Here is a 25,438-nt window from a genome sequence, read left to right as displayed (position 1 = left end):
AATACAGATAATCATGGTGCTGTTAAATTTATTGGGTGGTAGTACTTTTCTTTAGTACAAACTAGTTCTCTAGTTTGAAATCAATCCTAAACAAAAGAAAGAAAAAGTCAACAGTGCCCTATCGATGTAAGGCCAGCATCCTCCTAATATGAAGACTTGTTTAGATGTTTAAATGGCAGCCTGTGGAGAAGCATTTGAAGAGCACAAGGAATGGTATCATGCTTGCTCTGTACAAGTCTCTGCCCCCTTACATTACTATGCCTCATGACGAATACTGTACATGGGTTTACGAGCCCAGAAAACTCCAGGTCTAATTAACACACTTCTGTTAAATCTGAGAGGATCTGGTGTTCAGAAACTCTAGGTGCAATTTGCACACTTCTGTTTAATGTCAGAGGATCAGAAATGTTCAGGAACTCCAGGTGCCATTTGCACACTTCTGTTTAATCTGACAGGATGTGAAGAGTTCAGGAACCCAGGCAGCCTGGAGCACTGACAATCCATGAGAGCTCTTCTTCTCCTTTTCACACCACATCTTCTGGGAATGGAGTGTGATAGTCATCCTATTGACCTTGGCATATGTGAAGGCTTTGAGCTGGGGGCGCATTCTGTCAGATGAGCATGAGTGGTGTGTGGGCAAGGGGGAGTGGTGAGGGAAGGCCAAGCAGGGAGGGAATCTCCTTCAGTCCTGGGGACTGCAACACCAAGGAAAGAGAGACAGACAACACCTATAGGAGTATGTGGGGGAGAATTGGCTACACACACTCCTAGATTTATTATTCCGTTCGAGTTGCTCTACCAGATATTACTTACTAGCTATATGTGTAACATGTGGATTTACTTGACTGTGTGGCATTTATGGGAGAACGGTATGGAAAGAGGGAGAGAATGAGAGACAGAGAGAATGGGGCAGAGAAAGAAAGAACAAGTATTCCTTGTTTGTCCAGAAATTCTATGTATTTATAAATTATCTGTTTGGCATGTTTGACAGTTTGAGATAAGAACATTTTGTGGGCCAGAATGGTTTCGTGACAATTCATGAATAGAAGGGTTTCATATCAGGTAAGAGAGCTTAAAGCCTTAATGTCCATCTTATATTCACAGTATTTAGCTGACACTTTTATCCAAAACGACTTACAATTATGATTGAGTACAATTTGAGCAGTTGAGGGTTAAGGGTCTTGCTCAGGGGCCCAACAGTGGCAACTTGGCAGCAGTGGGGCTTGAACTGGCAACTTTCTGATTACTAGCCAAGTACCTTAACCACTACTACCATATTACTTCCGTCATTGTTTATTTTGCTTCTAATGGCAGCTTTTGATCATACTCCAATTAGTTTATGTTGAGACAATAAAGTTTGTCATCTAGCCCTAACTTCCTCGCTAATACCATGTGTCTACCAAAATGTACAGCTGATCAAAAGTGACCATTTGATCAATTTAGATTGAAACCATATTTTTGCAGATAAAACCTAACAAATGGCAAATGGAAGTTAGTAAGTTTGTAAGTTTTTGTAGACAATGATGTCTTAGCTTCTGGAGATCGCAATTTGCCACCCTCAGTGTGTTTCTGTTTTCTGGTTGTGTCAAAATTAATTACATAATGACAATGTGTAGAATAGACAGAGAGAGAGCACACATAGAGAGCACCAGATATACTGATAGATAGATAGATAGATAGATAGATAGATAGATAGATAGATAGATAGATAGATAGATAGATAGATAGATAGATAGATAGATAGATAGATAGATAGATAGATAGATAGATAGATAGATAGATAGATAGATAGATAGATAGTGTGCATGTGTTCTATCAGTTCCACAATTAGGATTAGACTATGCATCTTCACTCTCTCCTATCATTACTCATGCATCACCCTGTAGGTTGTTAAGGCAGATATACCCCAAAAAGAGGCTGAAATTATATTTATGTTAGAAATGTAACAAATGAAGTCTGATTTCTCTTGTGTTTGAGGGGTGAAGTTTCACTCAATTACATATGGTGGAGTAGAGCACAGGGATGGCGGTACCGTGCACAATGGTTAGTTCTATGAAAAAAGTCTCCGTGGACTGCCAATTAAAATTAGGATAGGTAACTAATAGACTTCATATTACATGATCAGTCTTTACAGTCATTATAGGCAATATGCGTGTTGCCTCCAAGATCGATTCTGTCCCCCTCCTTCAACAGAGACATTAATTCTCAGCAGCTCTATCTCAAACAAATGTACCTTTAAAAGGCAAATCTAGAATCTATTTGTTAGAAACCTGAATGAATAACACAGATTACTCCATACTTAACCCACCCCCACCCCCCTCAAACATCATTTTATTAACAACACACTGTACATATAGGCATATGCATGCACACTCACTGGCATGCAGACTCAACCTCACCCTCAAAAAATCATGGCTGTAATTGTTCATTTCCTCCCTCACCATTACCTAACGCTGAAATCAGAGCAATTAGTGTTTTGTGAAGTCAGCCCCAAAATAGTCCATACAGGACAAATAAACACAGAGACCTACCACAGAGCGACGCATCTCTAGGCCATCTTTAAATAGATCCAGAGCCGAACCACCAGACAGCCTCAGTGTATCACAGCATCTGCTGCAGAAACCAAGGATGAAAAGTAACCTACATCTTAACTAGAGCTACTACCTACTGATGTGTCATTCTTGACATCTGCCTACAGGTTTAAAAGTGTTTGTGCACTTTCCTACCTCACTGCAGCTTGGTGCAGGGGTCAAGACTTTTTAGACACCAGGAAGATGAATATCCTCTGGTATGCCACAAAACCTGTGTCCCATCAAAGAACAACAGGACATTTCTGGAAACATCTTCCACTGTGACAAATCACTTTAATTCTCAATTGTGAAAGGTTTTTTTTTTTTTTATTATTCTTCTGATGTCTGAGCCTGTGCAGATCATCTGGCTTGGGCTTTTCTGTGGATTACTCCATTTTGTAATACATGTTGTGTCTAAGAGGGAGAGATCAGAGAATAGTTGTTTAACAAGCAAGCTGAAAGGTATGCACGGCAGCATCCCAACACTCCACACAACACATCACATCTGCAGAGAGTTTCAGTTCAAACAAATCCACTTAATGCTCAAGCTGGATTCCACTATAAACTGAAAAATTTCAGCCACCATCTCTTACTCAACAACTGCACATTTCTGTCATACCAAGATGCAAGCAGATTGCTCATATATCACCAAAAAAGCTTTACATTTTCTATGTCACTGAATGAAATGATTTGCTTGAGTTGCAAGAGATTACAAAGAAAAAAGCTTTACAATTTCAGAGGACCGTTACAAGTCTGATTGATATCCAGCCAGGTCTGCAGCCTTAAATGGAAAATCATGGCTCAAAGGGGTTTTTTTGCAGACTGTTGAAATACATCCATTTGGTCATGGGTTATGGGGTTATGTGAGATTCATGTTATTGTCCTTGTGGGTTGAGAGGGAGGGGGAGTACTCCTTTGACAGTCTAATCTCTGAATGAGCAGGGCTGATAAATTCTAAGAGGGCTACAAAGTGGAGGAAGTCTCCCTTGATCAAATTCCAGTGACAGCATGAAGAGACGGGCTTCCTGCGCTGGAGGCAGGATCCTTTAACTCTCCAGAGGTGCAAGCCTTAATGAGGAAACCTCTTGCATGTTCCTACTTGATAAAGTCTCAGTGAAAAGTAAAGTTGCAGGCAAAAAGGTACAGCAGCACTGTTGAAGATACTGTCCTCCTAGCGTTTAGCATATGGGCCCTAATTGCTGTTGGCAACTTGGTGAAAATCTGAAAGCATTTCAATGTTTCCATCAGGCTTTGACTTGTAGAGTAGGGAGCTCAGCCACACTGAGGGGAAATAAAAACAAACGTTCAAAACAAAATCCCATAATATAGAGATATTGCTTAGCCTGTTTTAAACAGTATTTCTCTGATCTGGTGTCTCAAAGTTCTGCACACATCTTCCACAAGAAAACCATAAGAGGTATGTTGAGTGGAAAGGAACACACTCCAGCCAGGAAAAGGGAAAGCTTTCCCAGTCCTAGTATGCTCTGAAGACAGACTTGAAACTCTTTACTGCAACATTTACTGCAATCATCAACTCTCCGGGCAACAAATCTACCTGACATTTTTAAATATGGCTTCAAAACGATTGCCTTCGAAACTTGGTTAGAGAGAGCATTTTTGGAAGCTAGTACTCATAATGTTTATAAAAAAAAGTTGGATCATATGTTGTTTTCATATGGTCAATGCTTTGTAGGTGTGAATCTAGGGTCTAGTGTACCACATAGAGATGAAGGCAGAGCCTGGAGAAAAAGAGGTATACAAGAATTTCTTGGCATATAGCAAATTATAATAATAATAATAGTTGATGATGATGATGATGATGATGATGATGATATGGATAGTTATTAGAGTACTTCTTGTATCCATTTGTGTTTGTGCTATGTATATTAATAAAAACACTTTAGCATCAATTAATATGACAAATTAACAATTACAAATTATGGAAATTTAAAATGACTCACTAATCATTACTCAACATAATATCTGTAGTTTACAAAGAGAATGTTTGTTGATCTTAGTTAAATTGCATTGGACTGTATTTAGTATTTGAGGATCAAGGAACACAAAGGTTCCTGTTGGATACATGATGAATTTAAAGCTGCAAAATTAGCTAATTTCAGTTCAATTTAAGGTATCTTAACTGATTATGTTCAATTACAATACTACCAAAACATTAAAACATTTGACAAGCTTTGGTATTTTATTATATTTTCCCCAGTGAAAGTAATGCCAATGTATTTCAACAGAAATGTGCATCTACATTTACAGAGAAGTGATGCACTATACATGTAATAATACTATAACTACACACTGCACTTTATAAAACCTGCGCACCTGTGTAATAACATATAAATACAGGCTAGTCTCAACTTGAGTCTCAGAACACTGGGCTAGTTGTATTTAAAGAGCATAGCACATACTTACCTGTTTGTACTTATGTACATTAAAACATTCTTTCTCTTTCTTTCTCTCTCTCTCTCTCTTTCTCTCTCTCTCTTTCTCAAAATATATACATAGAGGAAAAAGAAAATATACATATTGCTGGATGGATTCTTTGAGGATATCCATTACTATGGCACTAACATCGGTGTCTCTGGTTAGAATCATTGCATCTCCACAGACCTCAACCTCATTCCTTTCTCTCTTGGGAATTGGCAGTTAGAAATAAATAACCACACATTCATATCACATGAAAAAGCAAAGAAAGAAGGCTATGATAGTTATCCAGTGAAGATTCACAATGACCAGCACACATTTGCAATCCTAATCATTATTAACCCTAACCCCTTCTGAACCATAATATCCTTGCCCCATTCATCTAATGGTGTGTGGACAAAGAATAATGAATAATGGTCATATGAGAGTTTAAAGAGTCCTGTACACAGCACATCATCCCACCTGCTTTCAGTGCCTTGCAATGGGAATTGCACTAGTTGCACTAACATAATAACTGGGACACATTTGTATTGTAAGTTACAAGCACAAACTCTCACCCATTACCTTGTAAAGTATTACAGAGTTTCCTTCAACCTCAAGTCACATTCTGCACGTGTAGCTTCAAAGTTTGTTCACTTTGCAGTGGCCAGAGAGTAAACCTTGCATTTGTCAAATGTTTTATAACCACTGAACAGAGTAAACTAAAAGAAAAAAAACTACACAGTAATTTATCAGAAGATGCTAAAGCAAAATGAAGAAAACAAAATATAGCACAAAAATAAAAACAAAGCCAGCCTGACATGCATTTAATGCTTATCCTAACTACCTCCATCCTTATCCACAAGATAAAGGCTCTCAGAAATGTGCTTTATACATGTGACACATATCAAAGCAGGTGTTATTGCATGTGTATCCACGCATCTTTCAGGCCTCTGTCCTGTTCTAAGTGAAAGGTTAAAGTGTTATTTGGACACACTAAATAATATTTTCACCATCAGGTTCTTTTCTTTTTCCCTGTCCATGTGTTCATTCCATCTTTCTTCTAGGCTGGGCTGAAAATATACATTTTTCTCCCAAAGCATGTTACAGATAAATTAATATAGGTAACTTGAGCCTGGGTTTTGAGAGTTTTTAAAAGTAATATCTGTAGAGTGATAGTCAAAACATGATACAAAACCAAAATTCAAATCAGTTTTAGCATCAGAAAGGTCATAATAAAACATCATATAAATGTAAGATTGAGAAGACTGGAACCGCAGAAATGTTTCATTCTGATGTGAAACAGAAAATGCACTGTATTAAATGCACTGTCCACTCATTGTGTATTGTATTTATTGTTAATGCTGTAGTGTAGTTGTTGTCTGTTGCACTTGTTTTGTGTTGCACCATGGTCCTGGAGGAACATTGTTTCATTTTTGCTGCGTACTTGTATATTGCTGAAATGGCATGAAAGCCTTTTAGAACCTTTGAGAATAAAAGCTTCAGATATTCATCATCATCTGAAACATGGCAGAAGTCATGTCCTGGCTTGGAATGAATGGCTGTCCCTAGAACTTCCTTACTGTCTTTTCCTCATGACTAAACATAAAAGCAGTGACTTCAGATATGAAATATTCTGCCTGTTTGTTTATATGAAAATGCCTCTAGACTCCCTGATCTTTACGATACAGGACGACCATGAGTGAAAAGCACTGCTTAACCATTAAGTTCTTCAAGGAGGATTACACCATCCAGCTTCATATTCTAGGAGAGAAATGTCTTTCCTTTTTTTATCTGGATTTGAATAGGGTTGGACTTTAAACTGTTAGACTGTGAAAGTCAGTGAAGGTATTTCCAAACTGCTGTATTCTTCTACTACCAGCAAGGTTGTCTGTCTCCTCTCCCTTATATCATGTATAACAACAAATGCCAGAGTAACTGTAATAACAGACACCTCTTAAAGTTTGCGGATGATTTGGTGATCATTGTCCTTTTAGGGAGTCATGAGTGTGACCATGGTGTTGTGGTTCAGGACTTTGAGTCATGGGGCACCCTGTCATTTATGGTCCCTGTGGCCCCAAAACAACTGTATAACTGGATAGCTGTAAATACCTTTGTATGGTTATATATAAAACTCTGCTTTAATTTGAATGTAGAATTATTTTTTAAGAAGGTCCAGCAACATATTTTCTTTCCTTAGGAAAATGAATTATTTTAATGGTTGTACTTACATGTTTTATTATGTTTTAACCTACTGTGTTATGACTTGGCATGGTAAAAGAAACACTCTAAATAGCTTGGTTAATGTTGCAGGTAAAGTCATCAGAGTACAGCAGGTGCACCTTTCGAACACATAGAAAGTGGGTTTTTAGGAAAGCTCCAGCTATTCAATCCTGCCCTGATCATCCCATGTGATCAGAGTTTGAACATGCTGAGATTGAGATTCCAGAGCATCTGCTGCAGTAAGGTGCCCTTTGTCTCCAAAGCCATCAGCATTCTCCACCTCAGCAACTACTCTCCTATACAGTGATCTTTTTCAAATGCTAGGCTATAGTGTAAGGTGGAGTGGAGGGTAATATTTGAGTTTGTAATGCCATGAGTGATGTTATCGTCAACTGCATAAATTGCTCAGTTGTCCAAAACCATTCTGTTTGAAGGTACAGAATTATTGTATGCAAGGCATTAATTGGCAAATACCCACTCTTAGACCTATTTATGTAGAATGAACACAAACTATTCATATTCCTGTCAAACAATACAAAAACCAAATTAAGGTAACACATGCATTAAACTATGGGATAAATGTGTTAAACATATTTAGTTGTGTATACATCAGTGGTAAGACACAGCTCTTTGGTCTTAGCATTCAAAATCCACAAAATTTACTGAGTCCTTTTGTAGTGGCTTCCAGTGGCTTAGATCTTTCAGCTCCAGGTCCTGGATGCTCTAGCCTCCCAGCGTTGGACTGAACATCTCAGAACATCTCAGGGCTTGCTCTTCTGCCAGCAACCACTACAACAATTTCAGATACTTGCCTCAGTTCTTCTCTTTAACCAGTGACCCCTTTCATTTTATGCCAGTGGCAGAGAATATTCCACCATATTCCAGGAACACTAAAACACCAAGTGCTTTTGTTGTTGTTTTTTTCCACCACAAATGTCATTGCTCATTTTTCTTATGCTAACAGGGTGTACCATGGAGCATGTGCAGGATTTTGTTCATTAGATATGCTGAGAAGTCAACTAGAACCAGACTACTAATACTACTACTACTACCACTACTACTACTACTACTACTGCTACTATTACTATTACTATCACTACTACTACTGCTCCTGCTGCTATACTACTACTATTGCTACTGCTATACTACTACTACTACTATACTACTACTACCACTATTACTACTAATACTACTACCATTACTACTACTACTACGACAACTAACACTGCTACTACTATACTACCACTACTACTACTACTACTACAACTATAACTATCACTACTACTACTACTGCTATACTACTACTACTACTATTACTACTAATACTACTACCATTACTACTACTACTACAACTATAACTATCACTACTACTACTACTGCTATACTACTACTATAGTACTAGTACTACTGCTGCTGCTGCTGCTGCTACTACCACTACAATAAACTAGCAAAGATCCATTCACAGCCATTCAACAGGAAGCTGTAGGACAGCCAAATGAAAATATGACAGAAACAGGCCTAGCAACACTTCACAAAACACCACAGTACACAGGGGGCTTAAACAGGCAGGAGACTAGCAGCATCCTAATGGTTAACAGATGCAGGCAATAATGATTGGAGGGGAATGGCCAGTTGGGCGGCGACACTGAGCATCAGAGTAAGGTGTGGCACAGGGAAAACCACATGACTTATGTTGGTAAGACCACTGAAATGTAATGTATTTTTGCATTTTTCCTATATTAGAACAGTAGTGCTGCTCTATATTTTAATCAGGATATTTAGGACCAAAATAGCCGTGGAATAATCCTGGAATAATCCTGGCATAATCCTGGAATTGTTTTGTTGACAAAACTAACAGAACATCTTTAGAGGTCAGTTTGCTGTGCTTGAACAGGATGCCACTGTATGAAAGTGGAGATGCAGCCAAACTAAAAACAAGGCCACAGTACAGATGTGAACTGTAGACAACTTCATCTTCAGTAAGAACTACAGCTTGTTAGCAAACAGCGGCAGCTCTGAGTGTAAATTGGATCTGGGACCAGCAGGAGTAGTAATCATCCATACCCCTCTATTTATGGTTCTATGTTTAAGACTCTGGTATCTAACTCCTCTACAGACGGCAGAACCTCTCACCACACCTCTCTCTCTCTCTCACCACAAACTGTTAGGCAGTGCAGTGGTGATGGCTAACCAGTCTGGCCTGTGAAGGCAACCGTGACAAGCAAATTAAGAGTTGGGGGAAACCAGACCCTGTGTGTGTGTGTGTGTGTGTGTGTGTGTGTGTGTGTGTGTGTGTGTGTGTGTGTGTGTGTGTGTGTGTGTGTGTGTGTGTGTGTGTGTGTGTATGGACCACCCACACACTTCCAACCAAAGAGAGACTGCAAACTGAAGCAACTCCACTTTGGAGCCTGCCTCTGACTCTGTTTGTCTGTCTGTCTGTCTCTCTCTCTCTCTCTCTCTCTCTTTACCTATTTTTCTGCCCTGCATAAAAATTAGTCTGCCTCTCGCTGACCTACAGTCTTTCCCCTTTAGGCGATTCTATTATTATTATATTTTGACTCTACTTCTGTCCCTCTTTGGCATCTCTCTTTTCTTGGTCAGTCTTCTCTAATTGGAGGGAACCGTGTTTGAGCCCATTTGAGTTCCCTGCACATCCCACATACAGCATGAGTGTTCCGTTCCCATAGTACTGCATGGATGAGACAACTCACAGTCAGGCTAACCTACACAGGGTGGACACTATCAGGCCCCAGCATCGAGTGGCTGGCTCCAGACTGTTCCTCCCTCCCTCTCTGCATCTCTGTCTCCTGGACTCTCATCCCACCTATCCAGCTCTTTTACTCTGTCTCCCATGTCCTCTCCCAATCTGATTTGCTGAATCTTGAGTAGTATGACTCTGCAAATATCCAGTCATGTTTGGTGATGTTTGGCAGTGAAAATGCATGTAATGCATTGCTAAACTGTAATGTTGCCACTGGCCCGAGTACCGATGGGCGTGGAGCAGGACGCACAGACTCCCTCGATAAAGGGAAACATTTATTAACATAAAACATGAATGACAACAATGGCACTCACACACAACATTAACGACAGACATGACTTATACATTTAACTAAACACAGGCTACAGTAACATTTAACAATGATTACACACACACATTTTACATACATCAGCAAATAAACAATGACCAACACGATGCACACACTAGCAGAGGTTTAAATAGACATACAAAACACAAGACATTAAACCCCGTGCAGAACTGATTAAATTCCTACCTTCACCTGGAGTGTGAGTAAGGTATACTGGGTGGGGTCACTGGGGCTCATACTGAGGGCTTAATTGTTGACTGGATGTTGGCCAGTGTGATGTTGCTTGGGATATGTGTGAGATGAAAGATGGAGACCTGTAATTATGTGAGAGCCCAACCATTGAGGGCTAACAACACAAAGAGCCATAACTACACTGAGCTTCATTACATCCGTCTGAAGTCCATTTCAATTTGCAGCAGCAATTTTGTTTCACAACATTTGTGCTGTTACTTATAAACTACATGCCATGCCAGGGTTATTGGCAGTGGATCTAACCACTAAACTGCTACTGAGTTGAAAATGTTGGGGTGTTCATAAAAAATACTGAAACACTTTAAAAAGAAAAATCCAAATATATCTCCATTATCATAAAGACACGCATTATAATACAATTCTTAAAAGCCCTCCAGTAGACCATACAACTTTTGTTGACAGATGTTGACATTATATGCCTTACTTCCTCTTTTCATTCATTTTGATGTAAGTCTTTGTTTGTATAGCACTTTTTATTTTTATAGTACTTTTCTATACACACTTTTCTAGAGTCACAATATACTTAATAATATAATAAAATATACCAAATATACTCCATTAAACAGTACAAATGTAAGAACCTTTTTTTGTGAATTAGCTAAGTAGATAGCTTGGTTTTATGATGTGAAATTAATTGTGTTAACTACCCTCCTCATTTGGCACACTTGATCACATAAATTACTTTTGTGGAGTATTACTTGAATTTCTGGTACACAGCTGGTTATCCAATAACATTAGCAGGTAACACTTTTGGTAGCCAACAAGCTAGTTTAGTAGATTGTAATTAACTAGCTAGAGTGCTCTCAAAGTGCTCTCACAGTCTTGTGGCACCAGATCTTGCATCATATATGTGGGATAGGTCTTTTATTTCATATTTGCTATCTTAAAGTTGCCTAGATTTACTTAGTAAAAATTTTGCTAACTGAAGAAAAATAAACTAAAACTTTAAGATACATGAAAACTAACATAGGTTAGTTAGCAAGCTAGCTAGCATAGGTTGCTAGCATGTAGAGGTTTATTGTGATCTTGTCAAAAATAGGCCTGTATGCTCTAGCTATGTAAGTGTAAACAGTTGCCTTTTCTGTAGTTTCAATGTGGTGTAGCAGGATTATATTGTGTACATTTTTGTTAAATTAATATTGCAAAAATTAGGTCATATATGTCTGATTGAGTTTAAGATGAAGCTGAAGCTATTTTATGTATCTTATGTAGGTGTCATCATTACAAACTATAAAACTGTAACTAAATACCATTTAAATACATATCGGTTATTAACTTCACTCTTGCCTCTCTGCAGTGCCTGCAGTACAAATTTGTTTGTTGAACTGGCAGTAAGTGGCTCGCTATGTGAATTTGTAGGACCATGATCTGGGGAGTTAGATCTGGGGAATGACATGGACATCGGAATGCACAGTCTCTAGTTTTCACTGCTTTTCAAGTTGAAATTCATATTGGGAGAGACTCTGAAATGCATGTTTGGGCTTCAATAATCACAGTAATTACAGTTAATGACTTCCATCCACGTTTGGGTTTGGTTTAGATACCTCTTGTTTCTCTACAATACATGCCCAGATTGCAAATACCATGCAACAACTGTTTACCTAAATTATTATTTTGACATAATACAGTATAATTCAGAAAACAACCACATGGAACTGTCAATTCTTCCCAAATTTGCATTTGGCTGACCTTTAAACAATCCCTCCTGGTACATTCAGCTCAATGGAGCCATTGACACAGTGAGGCTGTATCCCTCTAGAGCAGCTACTAACACAGTGGGGCTGTATCTCTCTAGACCAGCTACTTGCACAGTGAAGCTATATCCCTCTAGAGCAGTCACTCACACAGCAGGGCTAAATCCCTCTAGAGCAGCCATTCACACAGTGGGAATGTGTATCCCTCTAGAGTTGTGACAGAGATAGTGGAACTGTATTTCTTTACAGCCAGTCAGATAGCAAAGCTGCATTTATCTAGAGCAGTTACTCATGCAGCACGGCTATATCCCTCTAGAGCAGTCACTGAGGTGGCACGGCTATATCCCTCCAGAGCAGTCACTCATGCAGCAGGGCCATGTCCCTCTAGAGCAGTCACTCAGATAGTGGGACCATAGCCCTCTAGAGAAGCTGGAGGAGAAAGTTGCAGTGGTCGATACAAGCCACAACAATGAATCTTCTGCCTGTCAGATGAGCATGTCAGTGTGAAGTTTCACCTGCCCCACCCTTAAGGGTACCCTTGCCCAGGGCAAAACTTGGTAGCACCAACAAAAGCTTACAGAAGGGAGGGGGGAAGAAACAAAGGGGACGATGAAATCAGTCACATCGAAACTTCCTGTTCCTGTCAAAGGAATAAAGGCAGCTCAGGCGTCCATATCAGTGTAAGTGCTTGTGGGTTGAGATTGCTGAAGTGATACATGCTGAGAGGAAGTGTGATCTGATAGGGCATCCAGTCTGTACATGCAGTGCTGTTGGCCCAGGAACTATTTTACAGATGGCTTGACACAGCGGTGAAATGTTCCCACACCATGGGGCCACAGCATTCAATCAACTTTTAGTGTGAATAGCGAGTGAGCCATAATATATAATTAATAATGAATGTTACTCAATTCAACAGTTGAGCATTTGTTCAATCCATTTTTGGAAGGAAATCAGTTTCCTGTGATCAACTCCATAAGGTTCTCTACTTCCCCTAAGCCCATGTGGCTACATGTGAGTGCTGCTCTGAATTTCATGCCCAGTGTGAGAGTGTGTTGGGGTCACTTCTGCTGGCCAGGCCCTGCGTGCTTGCATTGTACAGATTCCTTGGCCTCCATGGGAATCTGCTGTACCCCAGCGCAGTCATCAGGCCCCATTCTCCACTACCACAAAGGAGGCATTATATAAAGGCCTAGGCTGAGCTAAACTTTCCTCAGACCAATCATGTTTGGCAAAGTGTGCTCCATTAGTATGGAGGGATTAACAAGAAGACCAGGGCAGCAGTCGATGACAAGATGATGTGGCCAGGGACTTACTTAATACCTCTACTGAGATACTGTCGAAATTCAGTTGGATGGAACGGTGAAGATCTCCAGTAGCACACTGCTAATTCAGAGAATGAGTTCAGACAGCAAATTCTTCTACAACGTGAATATGGCATGATTGAAAAGTAATGCAACAGGATTTGAAATTAAGTCTTTTTATTGTCCAGTTCTCTATCTTTTAGCTGCCAAACATTGTGTTTTTGTTTTGTAATATATGTAGTTATTATTAAAGCTGCTTTATTTAAAATATCTCTGTTAGGACTTTGATCACCATCTCCATGAACGTGACTCTTCCTCCCCACTATCCCTAACCACCTGTCCATCCATCCATCCATAGCTCAGATCTGTGGCCAAGTGTAGCGAATAAAGCCCATTCATAGCTGTGTTCAGGAGACTGCCAGGTCCTCTGGCAGGCAGGTGATAAATGAGGCCGCCGTTAATGACACTTAATGCTTCTTCAAATCCCAGCAGTAGCATCAAAGACGCTAAGAGCTCCGGCACTAATGGTGTTCTGCGGACAAGGGGGCGGGCCGGGGTGGTGGAGGTGGGGGATTATGTGCTGGAGAAAGAGAGTTTGGACAGAACGCAGTGAGCAAGAAGAAAAGACAGAGATCACAGCCACACTTACTGACAAAAGATGGTGAGGAGACATGTAGGAATATGTGGAGCACATTGGGGGGAGGGGGGGTGCAGTACAAGACCCTCTGAATGTCTTCATTAAAGAGACAGAGAAGTTCTGTTCTAACTGTGATTGAGATAGAATGAGAAAGAAAGAAATTTGGAAAGGTTTGTAGAATATCCGCCCATAGAGTAAACATCATCTGACACTGGCAGTGGAGCCTTAGGTAACTCAGGCTGTAACAGGGCTTTGCTTGTCAGGAATGATGTATCATCTTCCAGCCATGAGAATGAAAACAGATACAGTCAGAGTGTGAGGAATTACTATGGAACATCTTTGTGTGCAAGGAAAACTACAATAGCGGGATTCTGCATTTCCTCAAAGTCTTTTAAAGCCTTCATGGATGAAGGTACAAAAATGGGAAAAAGTATGGACCTTTTGATTTTTAACATCTGAGGTCTTCTTTACTATTACAGCTGCTGGTGCAGCCAAAGAGCTTTAAAATCTCTGCAGCGCCCTTTGGTTTAAGTACAGCCATATAATGAGCTTTATATAAAGATTTAATCTCATTGTGCTCTGATACTGCTTTACTATCAGACAAGCACCATGGTGGCATTAGGGGAATTGGAGTTCTTCAGACAAATCCTCTATAAGACTCTTCTTGCTGTCTGTTATGGGTGCTGTGATACAGAGATATGGGTAACAGGAGATGCGGGCTCCCACTATAAATGTGCTCATGGATGTGCAGAAAATCCACTTCCTGTGAGCTGGGTGTTGTCAAACACTGCCCGTTGACTCATGGGACCCAATCGAAACTGCGTCATCTTTTGTCCCTAAGTAAATAAAGGCTGGTGGAGGTATAATTAAATAAGGCAAAGATAACAAGTTCATATTAATTTGTAAACAGTACCTCATTAAGTAGATTTCATTACACATATCTTTACTGAGTCTGAGATTTAAAGACCACTACAAATTAAAAGCAGGTACACTTATGCAGGTACACATGCATACATTTTATTTTACATTTTATTTTAGCATTATTATTTTTTGTCATTGTAATTGTTGTTGGTAATGTCAAAAGTAAAATGTCTAAGAATTCTAAAGACATAAATGGATTGGCTGCCAAACATACTGCCAATTCTAGGCTAGTAACTGCAGCATACTGTAGTAAGAGATGTGCAAGGAAACTGCTTCTGAATTAGTAGGAGGAGGAACAAGTTTATATATGAAAAAGTAAATGTTTAAATCATAACATTCATTCATGGGATTATAAAGTTCCAAGAGTGTAGATAAAACATCCTGTTTATCTAGAAAGCTTGGGTACTTGGAGACTGTATCAGCTTCCACTAAACATAATCTATAGTGCAATTTCCTCCTCTTTTTCCTCTGAAATATTCTTCACCTCAATTTTGTTATATGAAGAGAGAAATTCAAAATTGTAGTGTAGTGTATTTTAACTATTTTTAACTAGTTTGTTAAAAAAAAAACTATTTTTAACTAGGGCTTCACAAACACAGAAACAGATCAGCTCTACTATGCCTGTGATGGGGTATCACTAAAAATGATGGGTATGGGTGTGTGTGTGTGTGTGTGTGTGTGGGTGTGTGTGTGTGTGTGTGTATTAAATAATAGGACGTACTTCCTGTGCCTTGAGGGGACAGACGTGTGTAAAACCCAGCTCCCATGACGTGTTCACAGACTAAACATCCAATTTAACCACCCAGACATCTGAATTTCTGTCTCTGTCTCTTTGCTAGTCTTTAAGCCACTAGGATGAAATGCCTCCATGGAACATAGGAGAGTAAGAAACTGCATCTCTCCCTCCCTCTTTGCTTCTCACGCCCTCCTCCCCCTGTCCTTGCCATGTGTTTTGAGGGAGTGTTGAATGTTAGAAACTCAGGTGAAAGAGCATCCTTCTGTTCTCCAGTGAAAGAGAGAAACAACAAAAGGGAGAAGACAGACCTGGGCAAGCCTGCCAGCACGGCAAAGGAAAGCTGGGCTTTGGGAAAACACAAGGAGGGGAAGCTTGTATTGTGTCGTCCTTCCTGTGCCATTGTGCATCTGTGTGAGCACAATGCTAATCCAAGCTGCCTTTTCAGCACCATAGGAAGGGCAAACAATGTTGTTCTTTTCTTTTTAACCTGTTTTCTTCTTTTCTTTTTTGTCACAGTTTAGCCAGCCGTTCATGGGGATATCCCCTTTCAGTTTGTTAGTGTAGAGCTGCCACCACTGTTTTTATTGGTGGGGATAAATTATGTAACATAAATTACTGATTTTATCCTATAGCTTCTCATTAATTATATCCTCTTTAGTGGTTTATTTATTCTCCAATTTGTGAATTATCCGGCTATGTGAAATGAGTTTTACAAAAACACTTATTTTATGTATGAGGTGGCCTGACAGAAAATAAGCAGTTTCTTGGGAAGACTATTACATTACTGATCTAATATTTCTTCCTGTTGAGAGGCTTCTCGTCCACACACCTGTTGAGAACAGGGCACTGTCAGTAAGTGGGGGAGTAAAGTCCAAGGAGAACAGAAAGTAAGGCAGGAGATCAAATGACAGGATGGTTATAGAAGGAGGGCAAACAGACAGTGAAACAGAGGAAGAGAGGTCCCCCAGGGCACATCTCTCGTCCTGCACAGCACTTGGCCTGCGCAGGTAGGTTTGTTTGAAAAAGACTACAGACTCGATGGAAGAACCATCTCCAACAGAGGCCAGAGGTCAGAGGTCAGAATGCAACATCTAAAGACCGTGTGCTTTTCCTTTAAAACCTGGCAATTGCTTTAGTTTCATAATTCATAATTTTACATTTTTTGCTGAACCGCATATGAACGAGAGCAGCTCTCTTTGAGGAAGGAACCATAAAGGAAACATGCAAACAAAGTATAAAAAAAAGTGATTAAAAACAGGCAAAAAAGACTAATGCAAGCATATGGCACCTACCTTTTACCATGTGCAATGAAGAATACAAGAGAAGTGTTCTCTATTCAGTTCCTCTTAAGGTTTTGAAGGTATATAGAACAAACCACCATGATGGGTGGGAATGACTGCAAGACGGTGAGCTCGTCACTAGAACAGTTCAGTGTATAGAGGTATTGTGTATTCAGACATGGGATGTTATGAAAACCCATATCCCTTCACAGCCTTTTAAAGTGTAACTATGAGTTATCCATCTTTATCTCAGTCTTTGTTGAGGCTGTGCATTCAATCCCTCTGCTCTCTCCAGGGTGGTCTCTTCTAAAGCTAGTGCAAAGAACCTTTGAAGAACTGTCTCCTGACCTGCAGGAAAAGTGTGTGCGTGCGTGCGTGTGTGCGTGTGTGCGTGTGTGCGTGTGAATAGAAGAAAGGCAAAAAGGATGCATGCTAACAATGTTCTGATTGTTCCACTAGAGATGATGAATGAAGCCCTGTCATCAAGGAGCTGAGAAAGATGAGGTATTTCTCCTCTGAAAACTCCAACAGTTGGACTCCAAGAGAAACAATACTGTTAACATATCAATGTTAGTGCATCAGTGTTAGTGCACTGGTTTGGGCTTTATGGTGTATGTGCTAATGATGGGGGATTTCTAAGAAAAACTCGACCCTCATTTGTTTTGGGTTTTGTAGTCCTCTACCATGCCACTCAACTAAAATTTAATGATGAATTGATAGAAATCTGCATTCTCCACACTTTGTTTCACCCAAAAAGGACTGGAAGGTTGTCTCCATGGAGACAGTAAAAACTTCCCCAAAACATTATCTATACTGCTTTGCAATTTCCTCCTCTTTTCTTCTCTGAAATATTCTTCAGGTGAAGAATACATTTGGTTTTACAACAATTTTAGGCCTTGCCAAAGCTGGAGTTTCCCTATGTTTGCAGCTAACCCAGCCAGGGGGCAACAGGCAGTTATGACACAGGCCTCAGCAGCAGAATGCAGACATTCTAACTCTGCAAAGGACAATCTTACATTATACAATCTGATTTCAAATCTCAAAAATTGTGAGAAGCCTTAGAAACAGCTGCAGGACATTTCTTGAATGGGCATGTGTAGAAAAGTGTGTGTGGGTGGGGTTGAGGGATCCCTAAACCTCCTGGAGGAGGGACAAAATGATGAAAAGCATACCTGTGCCAGAGATTGGCAGAAGGATTGAGCCCTCTGGAGTTACTTAAATAATGATGACTACCCTTCCTCTTTTCACCTCTTAATGTCTTAACATGATCAGAAGAATGGTATAGTCAGATCCACAGCTCGGGAGTCTCCTAAGTCCCTTATAGCCTTTTATACCGATCTACCCCAATAGCCCTTCATATAACAACAACAACAATAATAATAATAATAATAAAGAGAAATACCAATGGAAATAAGGCATGATTCCTAGTGCCCCTACGGCAGTGACCATGCAGGCATATACAGCTCCAACACTATATGTAATTTCCTGACCTGACACTTTTACCTCCTGCACTGGCCTGGTGCACAGAGAACAGATTCATGATTGCAACATGAAAATGTGTCTGGAGCTATAGCAGAACACACACACACACACACACACACACACACACGCACGCACACACACACACATCTGGAGCTATAAGCAGGACACACAAACACACACACACACACACATACACACACATCTGGAGCTATAGCAGAACACACACATCGCTCTTGCCATGCAGACACTGCTATTCTTTAGTTGGACATTTCTCAGAATTTGACGCAAATATTTCCTATTTGGTTTTGAAAAAAAATATATGGTTTTCATTAGTTGTAATTACTCCAATAAAAACAGCAACAGATGTTACTTAAGGGAGAAAAACTATGAATTACCACACAAGAGAATAGACTGAAAGAAAAGAAGCTGTCAATAGAACTCTTTGATGGGTATGGATGACTATTTCTAAGTAAAGATTTTATTTTTTTTTACGGTAATGTGTTTTCCCCTGATTATTTTGATTAATGTGCTGCTCATAAATCTGCACTCATTATTTTCTCACACTTTGTTTTTATTTTATTTTGTCACTGTTACATTGATATTATACATTAGTTTCTTTGTCTCGTACTTCAGTTCTTACAGATATTTATTCCCTATACATTATTGTCTGGTAACAGGTTTGTTTTTTTTTGTATGTTTGTTTTTACTGTTGTTGCGGTTGCTGCTTTGGCTTTATATGAGATAGGTATATGATGATTTCATACACTTATAAGTCAATGCAGTGTTAATGCTGTACAGATTCTGATTCAGATGCTGACATCATAAATACCACCTCTCGTGAGAGATGCTGGGAGTGTTCTTAACCAGAATCTTCCCCACCGTTTAACAAATTTGTGTTGAATGCTTTCCATGCCACCATGGCAGTGGAAAAGACTGGTGTTCAGGTCAGCTCCTGCTTCTCTGAGACGCTTTCCAGACACCCTGCCGAGCAAATTAGCTTTTCACCTTGCCATGGCTCACACTCTGACAAAAGAAATAAATACAAAAGTATCAAAGTCTCAACGATGAATATTTTCAGACTTCTCAGTTTATCTTCTCAAGCCTGGTGGTCTCTATTATGAGCACTCTACTTTTGCTCTCCATCCCTTGGGACAAAATGAAGTCATGGTGCAGTTTGGTTCTGTTCACCATGACTCGCAGGCTCCCACCGATCCCGTGCGGGTCGGACATATGCTGAAGATTTCCTTTAAAACCTGGATGGGAGGCACTTATAATGCCATAATTTATATTCTGTTCTATTAAATCTTTGTAACGTGACTGATAATTCTGAGACACAACAAAAACAAACCACCTCAACATGTTCCTTGCCTAAGGACGCAAGTTTAAACATGTATTAAACTCAGCTTTAAGATGGGAGACAAAGAGAGCTAATGCATACCCCACAGGGTCAAATTCACAAAACTCCAGTGCATCCTGCACAAGGCACTCTACAAAACCCCTCAAGGCACACCTCCCAGGATACAAAGTCATTAAGCCACTATTCATTTATAGTGATACACACAAGGCATGATCACTAATGTGTGTGACCTCAGCTATCTTTTCTGAAGAGAGAGGAAAAACTGGCTTGATTAGGCAAAAGGTAGAAAAACATCTGGAAAACATCCCTTCACACACACACACACACACACACACACACACACACACACACACACACACACACACACATACACACACACACACACTCACTTGAGAAACACAAAACAAAACAAATTTAAAAAACTAAAGTGGAAATTACAGCTGCCGAACAAAGTTTCCCAGTGGAAAGTATTCTATTTCCATGTTTCTTGTTTTCTCTGATGGATGGTAAAAAGTGCAGGTGTGCACTGTCTTTGATATGGGAGTCCACATGTTCCATTCAAAGCAGTCTTGGCCAGATTGAGAGGAAATGGCCTGAGCCTCTCAACGCCCAGCATAGAGACAGTCCAGGTCACATTCTACAGGTGCTGCCACGATCAGGGGGGCGGGCTGTTAATCAAATGCCAAGCCACAATTGGCCCAGCTGATAAAATGCTGGAACATGATACGGCAGCTCCTCACCCTTCATTAGGGAAGGGGGAAGTGCTTCTCCTGTCTGCTCCCCCCTGACAGGAAGACCAGGCTTGAACGTGCACTAACTTAATTAATGAGAAGGGAAATCGGGGGAGGCAAGAATAATACAAAGACAGAGCCAGATTTAAGATGCGCTAATTAGAATTTGTATCATTGTATTTCACTGAAGCCAAGCAACTTCCTCAAGCCTGATGATTGCTCATGATTTCTCATAGTTTATCCACAAATATAATCAACACGATGCATTCTTCATGGTGGCTGCAAAAGAAGAGAGGGAAGAGAGAGAGAGAGAGAGAGAGAGAGAGAGAGAGAGAGAGAGAGAGAAAGGATATTACTCAGACAGGAAGTAAATTATGTGTGTCAAAGGCTCCACATGTAGGGATGGAGAACCATAGAATAGCAGTACCAGTTGCTCTAAACCTGCTAATCCCTGTGGTATGTGATCATACAGGCACTGTTGTTGACTACTATGTTTCTGATGATGTCACGTATACTTTGCAATTGACAGTTTTCGCTTGTACTTTGTAGGAATAACAAACATTTGTGAATGATATGTTACTTAGAAATTTTGTTCTCTTGCAGATTATCTCATCTCCAACATTATTATTTCTATTAACCTCATAGAAGTGATGTAAATAAGCAGTTGCCTGATTCCTCCAGTTTCTGCGGCCCCTCATAATATTCATGACATATATGACATTTTGTCATTGTTCTTAGCCCTGCTCTCTCTGTGTCTCTCCAGGGATCTCAGCATGAACAGCATCAGTGAGATTGAACCCAATGCTTTCCACAATCTGCCTTTCCTCACTGAACTGTAAGTACATCAGACCACAGTGGGTTGTGTTAAAGGGGGAAAAAAGAGAGTTGGAGTCTATAGCCTTACTTTAGTACTGATCATGTGTGTGATTTTGTTTCAGTATTATATGATTTATTCAGACAAAACATCTGTCTTCTAAAAATGAAACCATATGGAATACCATGTGGAATATCATGTGGAATACTTATGTTCATCTCAGCTATAGGGCCTTGGTAACTTTCTAGAAACACTACAAGTAACAAGATAGACAGAACATTAAGATTCCAGTTAAATATTCATATTACTGAATTAGCAAGTAAGTCCACAGTTTCCTGTGACAATTAAAGTTGTGCTGAGTTTTCCTCTATTCCAGAAGAGCTCCACTGTATAGTTTGTTGTTAGACCAAATATTTTAGTCTGATCCACAGAACCCAGTGAATTATGTCATTAGTTACATTATCTTGAACCTGAAGCCAGTTTTAAAATGTATTTCTTCTTGGCAGTGCAGGTGAGCTTCAGGATATTCAGGGTAAGAGGGTTAGCACTGAGTTCACCAGCAATTCTGTATCTTGACACTTTCAACTTTGGCCTGCATGAAAAGCTTGTTTCTGTTTGGCAGTTTGGGAGCCAGTAATCCATCAGCATGAGAACCAGCATAAAGAATGACTCCAATGTACATGAGGAATCATTGTTATTTGTTATTACCATCAGTGCAAACTAACCCACTTCTATCACTGTGGATCAGATCTCGTAGCTTTTGTGATTCAGTCACCATTGTGTGTTCAGCCTATGTGGTACAATTTCCTGACTGCTCTCATGTCTGTGCATCTCTTTATAAGAAAGACTAGAAAGTGACTCTAATTCCAACAAGAGTATCAGCCACTTATTAAGAGAAATATGAACTGCTCTTCTAGCTCTCAGTAACCTGGTATGTTGATGGACCTGCTAGTTTTTATTCTTTCACATTCATATCTGAGGAATCCAGGGACTGAAAGGATTTTACTAAACAGAACAACAATTTTGGAACTGAAATCTCACAGGAGATGCAGCAGGAGACTCACAGGGTGTCACAGGGAATCCCAGAATGTCTCAGAGTCTCACTGTCTTATAGAGATTCTCATATAGAATACTTCAGAAAGGGTATGTGTCTTTCAGAAATTGTCAGCAAATAGTGTTAAAGAGGATATCAGACTGTCACACAGTGTTCCAGAGTGTTTCACAGTAGTGCTTTTGATAGTGTCTGTTTAGTGTGTTTTGGCTTTTGTGTTTAATGGGTATGAATGTTTTCAATATTTCTGTGTCTCCTTCCCAAAGTGTCTAATGCACTTCAGAACTGTGCAAGTAAAACAAAACCCTTGCGCCAATCCTCTTCTGCTGTAATCGGTCTCATCCTGTGCAGGATTAACCCCACATCCAGAATCCTCTCACTGTCTTTCGCTCCAGTAATGGCTCTCAGCTGAAATCACACGCTATGGATTTTAGCCGAAAAAAAAAAATGTAGACCAGATTGTTGTTTCACTTTATCATTGCAAGATGATGCTGAACTGTAAGAGAACTAATAGTACCTGCTCCTGACTACAGCCTCTAACCCCTCCCACTAACTGCAGTTTCTTGACCAGGCCCCTCCCACAGGTGTCAACGCCCCACCCCCTACTTGAAGTTTCTTGACCAGACCCCTTCCCCAGGTGGAGTCTTCTGCCAATGCCCCACCCCCTGGGTGCAGCTTCTTGACCAGTCCCCTCCTCAGGTTGCAACCTTCTGACCAGGCCCTGCCTCCTGGTTACAGCTTCTTAACCATGTCTCAGGCCCCTCCCCTACTCCGATCCCACTGTGGATGCAGCTTTTTGACATTCTGCCTTTACTATAGTGTGTTTGTCCTCAACTCTTCATTCCAGTGCATGAAAAGACCCCAAAAACTGCTGATGGGGTGTAATGGGAGCTCTACTGCCCCATTTTCAGGTAGTTAATCCTTCACTTCAGAGCTGTTCACTTCAGAACCAGTCAGGTGCCTGCTGTTCACTGAGCTGATGCTGCTGTTTGTCTTGCTAATTGCTAGTGGTAGTAAGGGTAAAGTTCTTATGTTCTTGTTGGTGGACCTTAGTTGAAGAGGCTGAGAAAGAGAGAGAGAGAGAGAGAGAGAGAGAGAGAGAGAGAGAGAGAGCACATTCTGGAGTCTCTCTGCTCCATCGCTACAGGCAACTGGACCACGTTGGACACGAGCCAAAGACAGAATAGTAATGTGTACACAAAGGATTATAGATAGTGTGTTTTTAGCTACATCTGTTTTATAGGTGCCTCATATTTGTACAATTACAAACAGTGGACTCTGTTGCAGTCCATTGTGTACTGCATTCATCATTGGTTGGTTTCTGACCACAGGACCTATACTGATTGGCTTTTATTTTGGTCATAGCTCACGCTGCACACAGCTGTGACACTCACAAGGTAGTGGACATTCAGTTAGTGTCAGTGTTCCATGCACTTGCTGGATTTGAAAAATATCAAGCCAGCTGTAGGTATGTAGTCAGAAAGTGATCACTAAAGAGTTGGACAGATAACAAACACTGTACAGCAAAAGCTATAGGCTAACTGTACACTTATAGGCTAACGTAGGCTAACAGCCCCTAATACATCGCAACATCATCATTATATAATGGTTTTGAGTTACAGCTAATAATTATCTAATTATTTTATGTATAGTAATTAATGCTACAGGTTGAAGTATTAAACACTGACAGTAAGTTCATATGTAATAATGTCATGGAGTAGATTGCCAAGGGCATCCCTGCTGGGGTGTTCTGGCCAGTGATTCATGCCCTCAGTGACATGAACTTCACAGGCACCAGATGTTTCCTGTATGTGCTATAAGACTGGGAATTTGCCTTACATGTAATCCTAGCACCTTTAGTTTAAATAGTGGTCAATAGTTAAAAGTATCAAAAAACCATTTAGCTGTATGTATATTACCAGCTCTGCTAAATGATTTGGCAAGTAAAGCAGTTATTCGCCAAGCCATTAAATAAATATTAACAATTTTAACAAACTATTAGATAATGAACTAATAGATAATAAAGTTGTTCTGTAACCTGATATTTAAGTAAAAGTCTCTAATAAAATAGGCCGTGGGTACACGTGTATGAGACAGTTACTGTAAACACAGTGTATATGTGCAGGGATCAGTGTGTGATTGTGTTACACCTGGATGTGGGCAGCACTGGACCCTGGGGCATCGTGACTGCGTGAAGTTCGGGAAAGGGTGTGCTGGGGAAGTGGAACCTGAGCTGACCAGCCCGCTGAGTTCTGCCACACAGCACCAAACAGCTGCTGTTTACACTGCAGATGCCTACATAAAGCCAACAGAAGGGGATCGATTTGAATCTCTCTCCCACCCTTACTCTTTCACTTTGTCTTGTTTGCCTCCTCTCTCTCTCTCTCTCTCTCTCTCTCTCTCTCTCTCAATGCTAGAGATGAAAAGATGGGAAGGAAGCCCAAATGCCCTGCCCCGACCCGCTCACCCACCCAATGGCCCAAGTGTGCTATACTGGCCTAAGATGCTCACCAGCCTCACTAGCTTTGCGGCCACACCCCCCGGCCCCACCCCGGCCCCACCCCCTGGCCCCACCCCCGGCTCCGCCCCATATGATTATCTCTCTCAGGCTCAAGCTTGGCAAGATAGAGAACCTTCTTTCATGTGTCGTCTGTTCTGACCTCTTCCACGCCGCAGAGCTTCACGAGCAGCTTATGCTTAGTAATGCGTCCAGCGAGGATGCGACTGCCTGCCATGGAGATTTGAATGGCATGCTGATTCCTCAGGGGAAACTCAAACAAAAGCACATGGGCATGGCAGGCACAAAGAAGCATGGCAGGAGGCTTGATGTTAAATCTCAATTACTTGCGCTATTTTAAATATAAATAAATATTCTACATCGTTCC

At 40.4% G+C, this 25,438-nt stretch overlaps 1 protein-coding gene across 1 annotated transcript in view; it reads left to right on the top strand.

Annotated features, from left to right (window-relative positions):
- lgr6 (leucine-rich repeat containing G protein-coupled receptor 6) overlaps positions 1 to 25,438 on the top strand; it is a 59,132-nt gene that overhangs the window by 4,197 nt on the left and 29,497 nt on the right. Inside the window, exon 2 of the mRNA XM_081707234.1 lies at positions 21,452 to 21,523. Coding sequence (XP_081563360.1) covers positions 21,452 to 21,523 — 72 coding nt within the window. The remainder of the gene's footprint in view (positions 1 to 21,451; positions 21,524 to 25,438) is intronic.

This window comes from Electrophorus electricus, chromosome 24 (genome assembly GCF_041902795.1).
Source record: "Electrophorus electricus isolate QZ-2024a chromosome 24, ASM4190279v1, whole genome shotgun sequence".
Taxonomy (NCBI): Eukaryota; Metazoa; Chordata; class Actinopteri; order Gymnotiformes; family Gymnotidae; genus Electrophorus; species Electrophorus electricus.
This window is presented reverse-complemented; position numbering and strand designations above follow the sequence as displayed.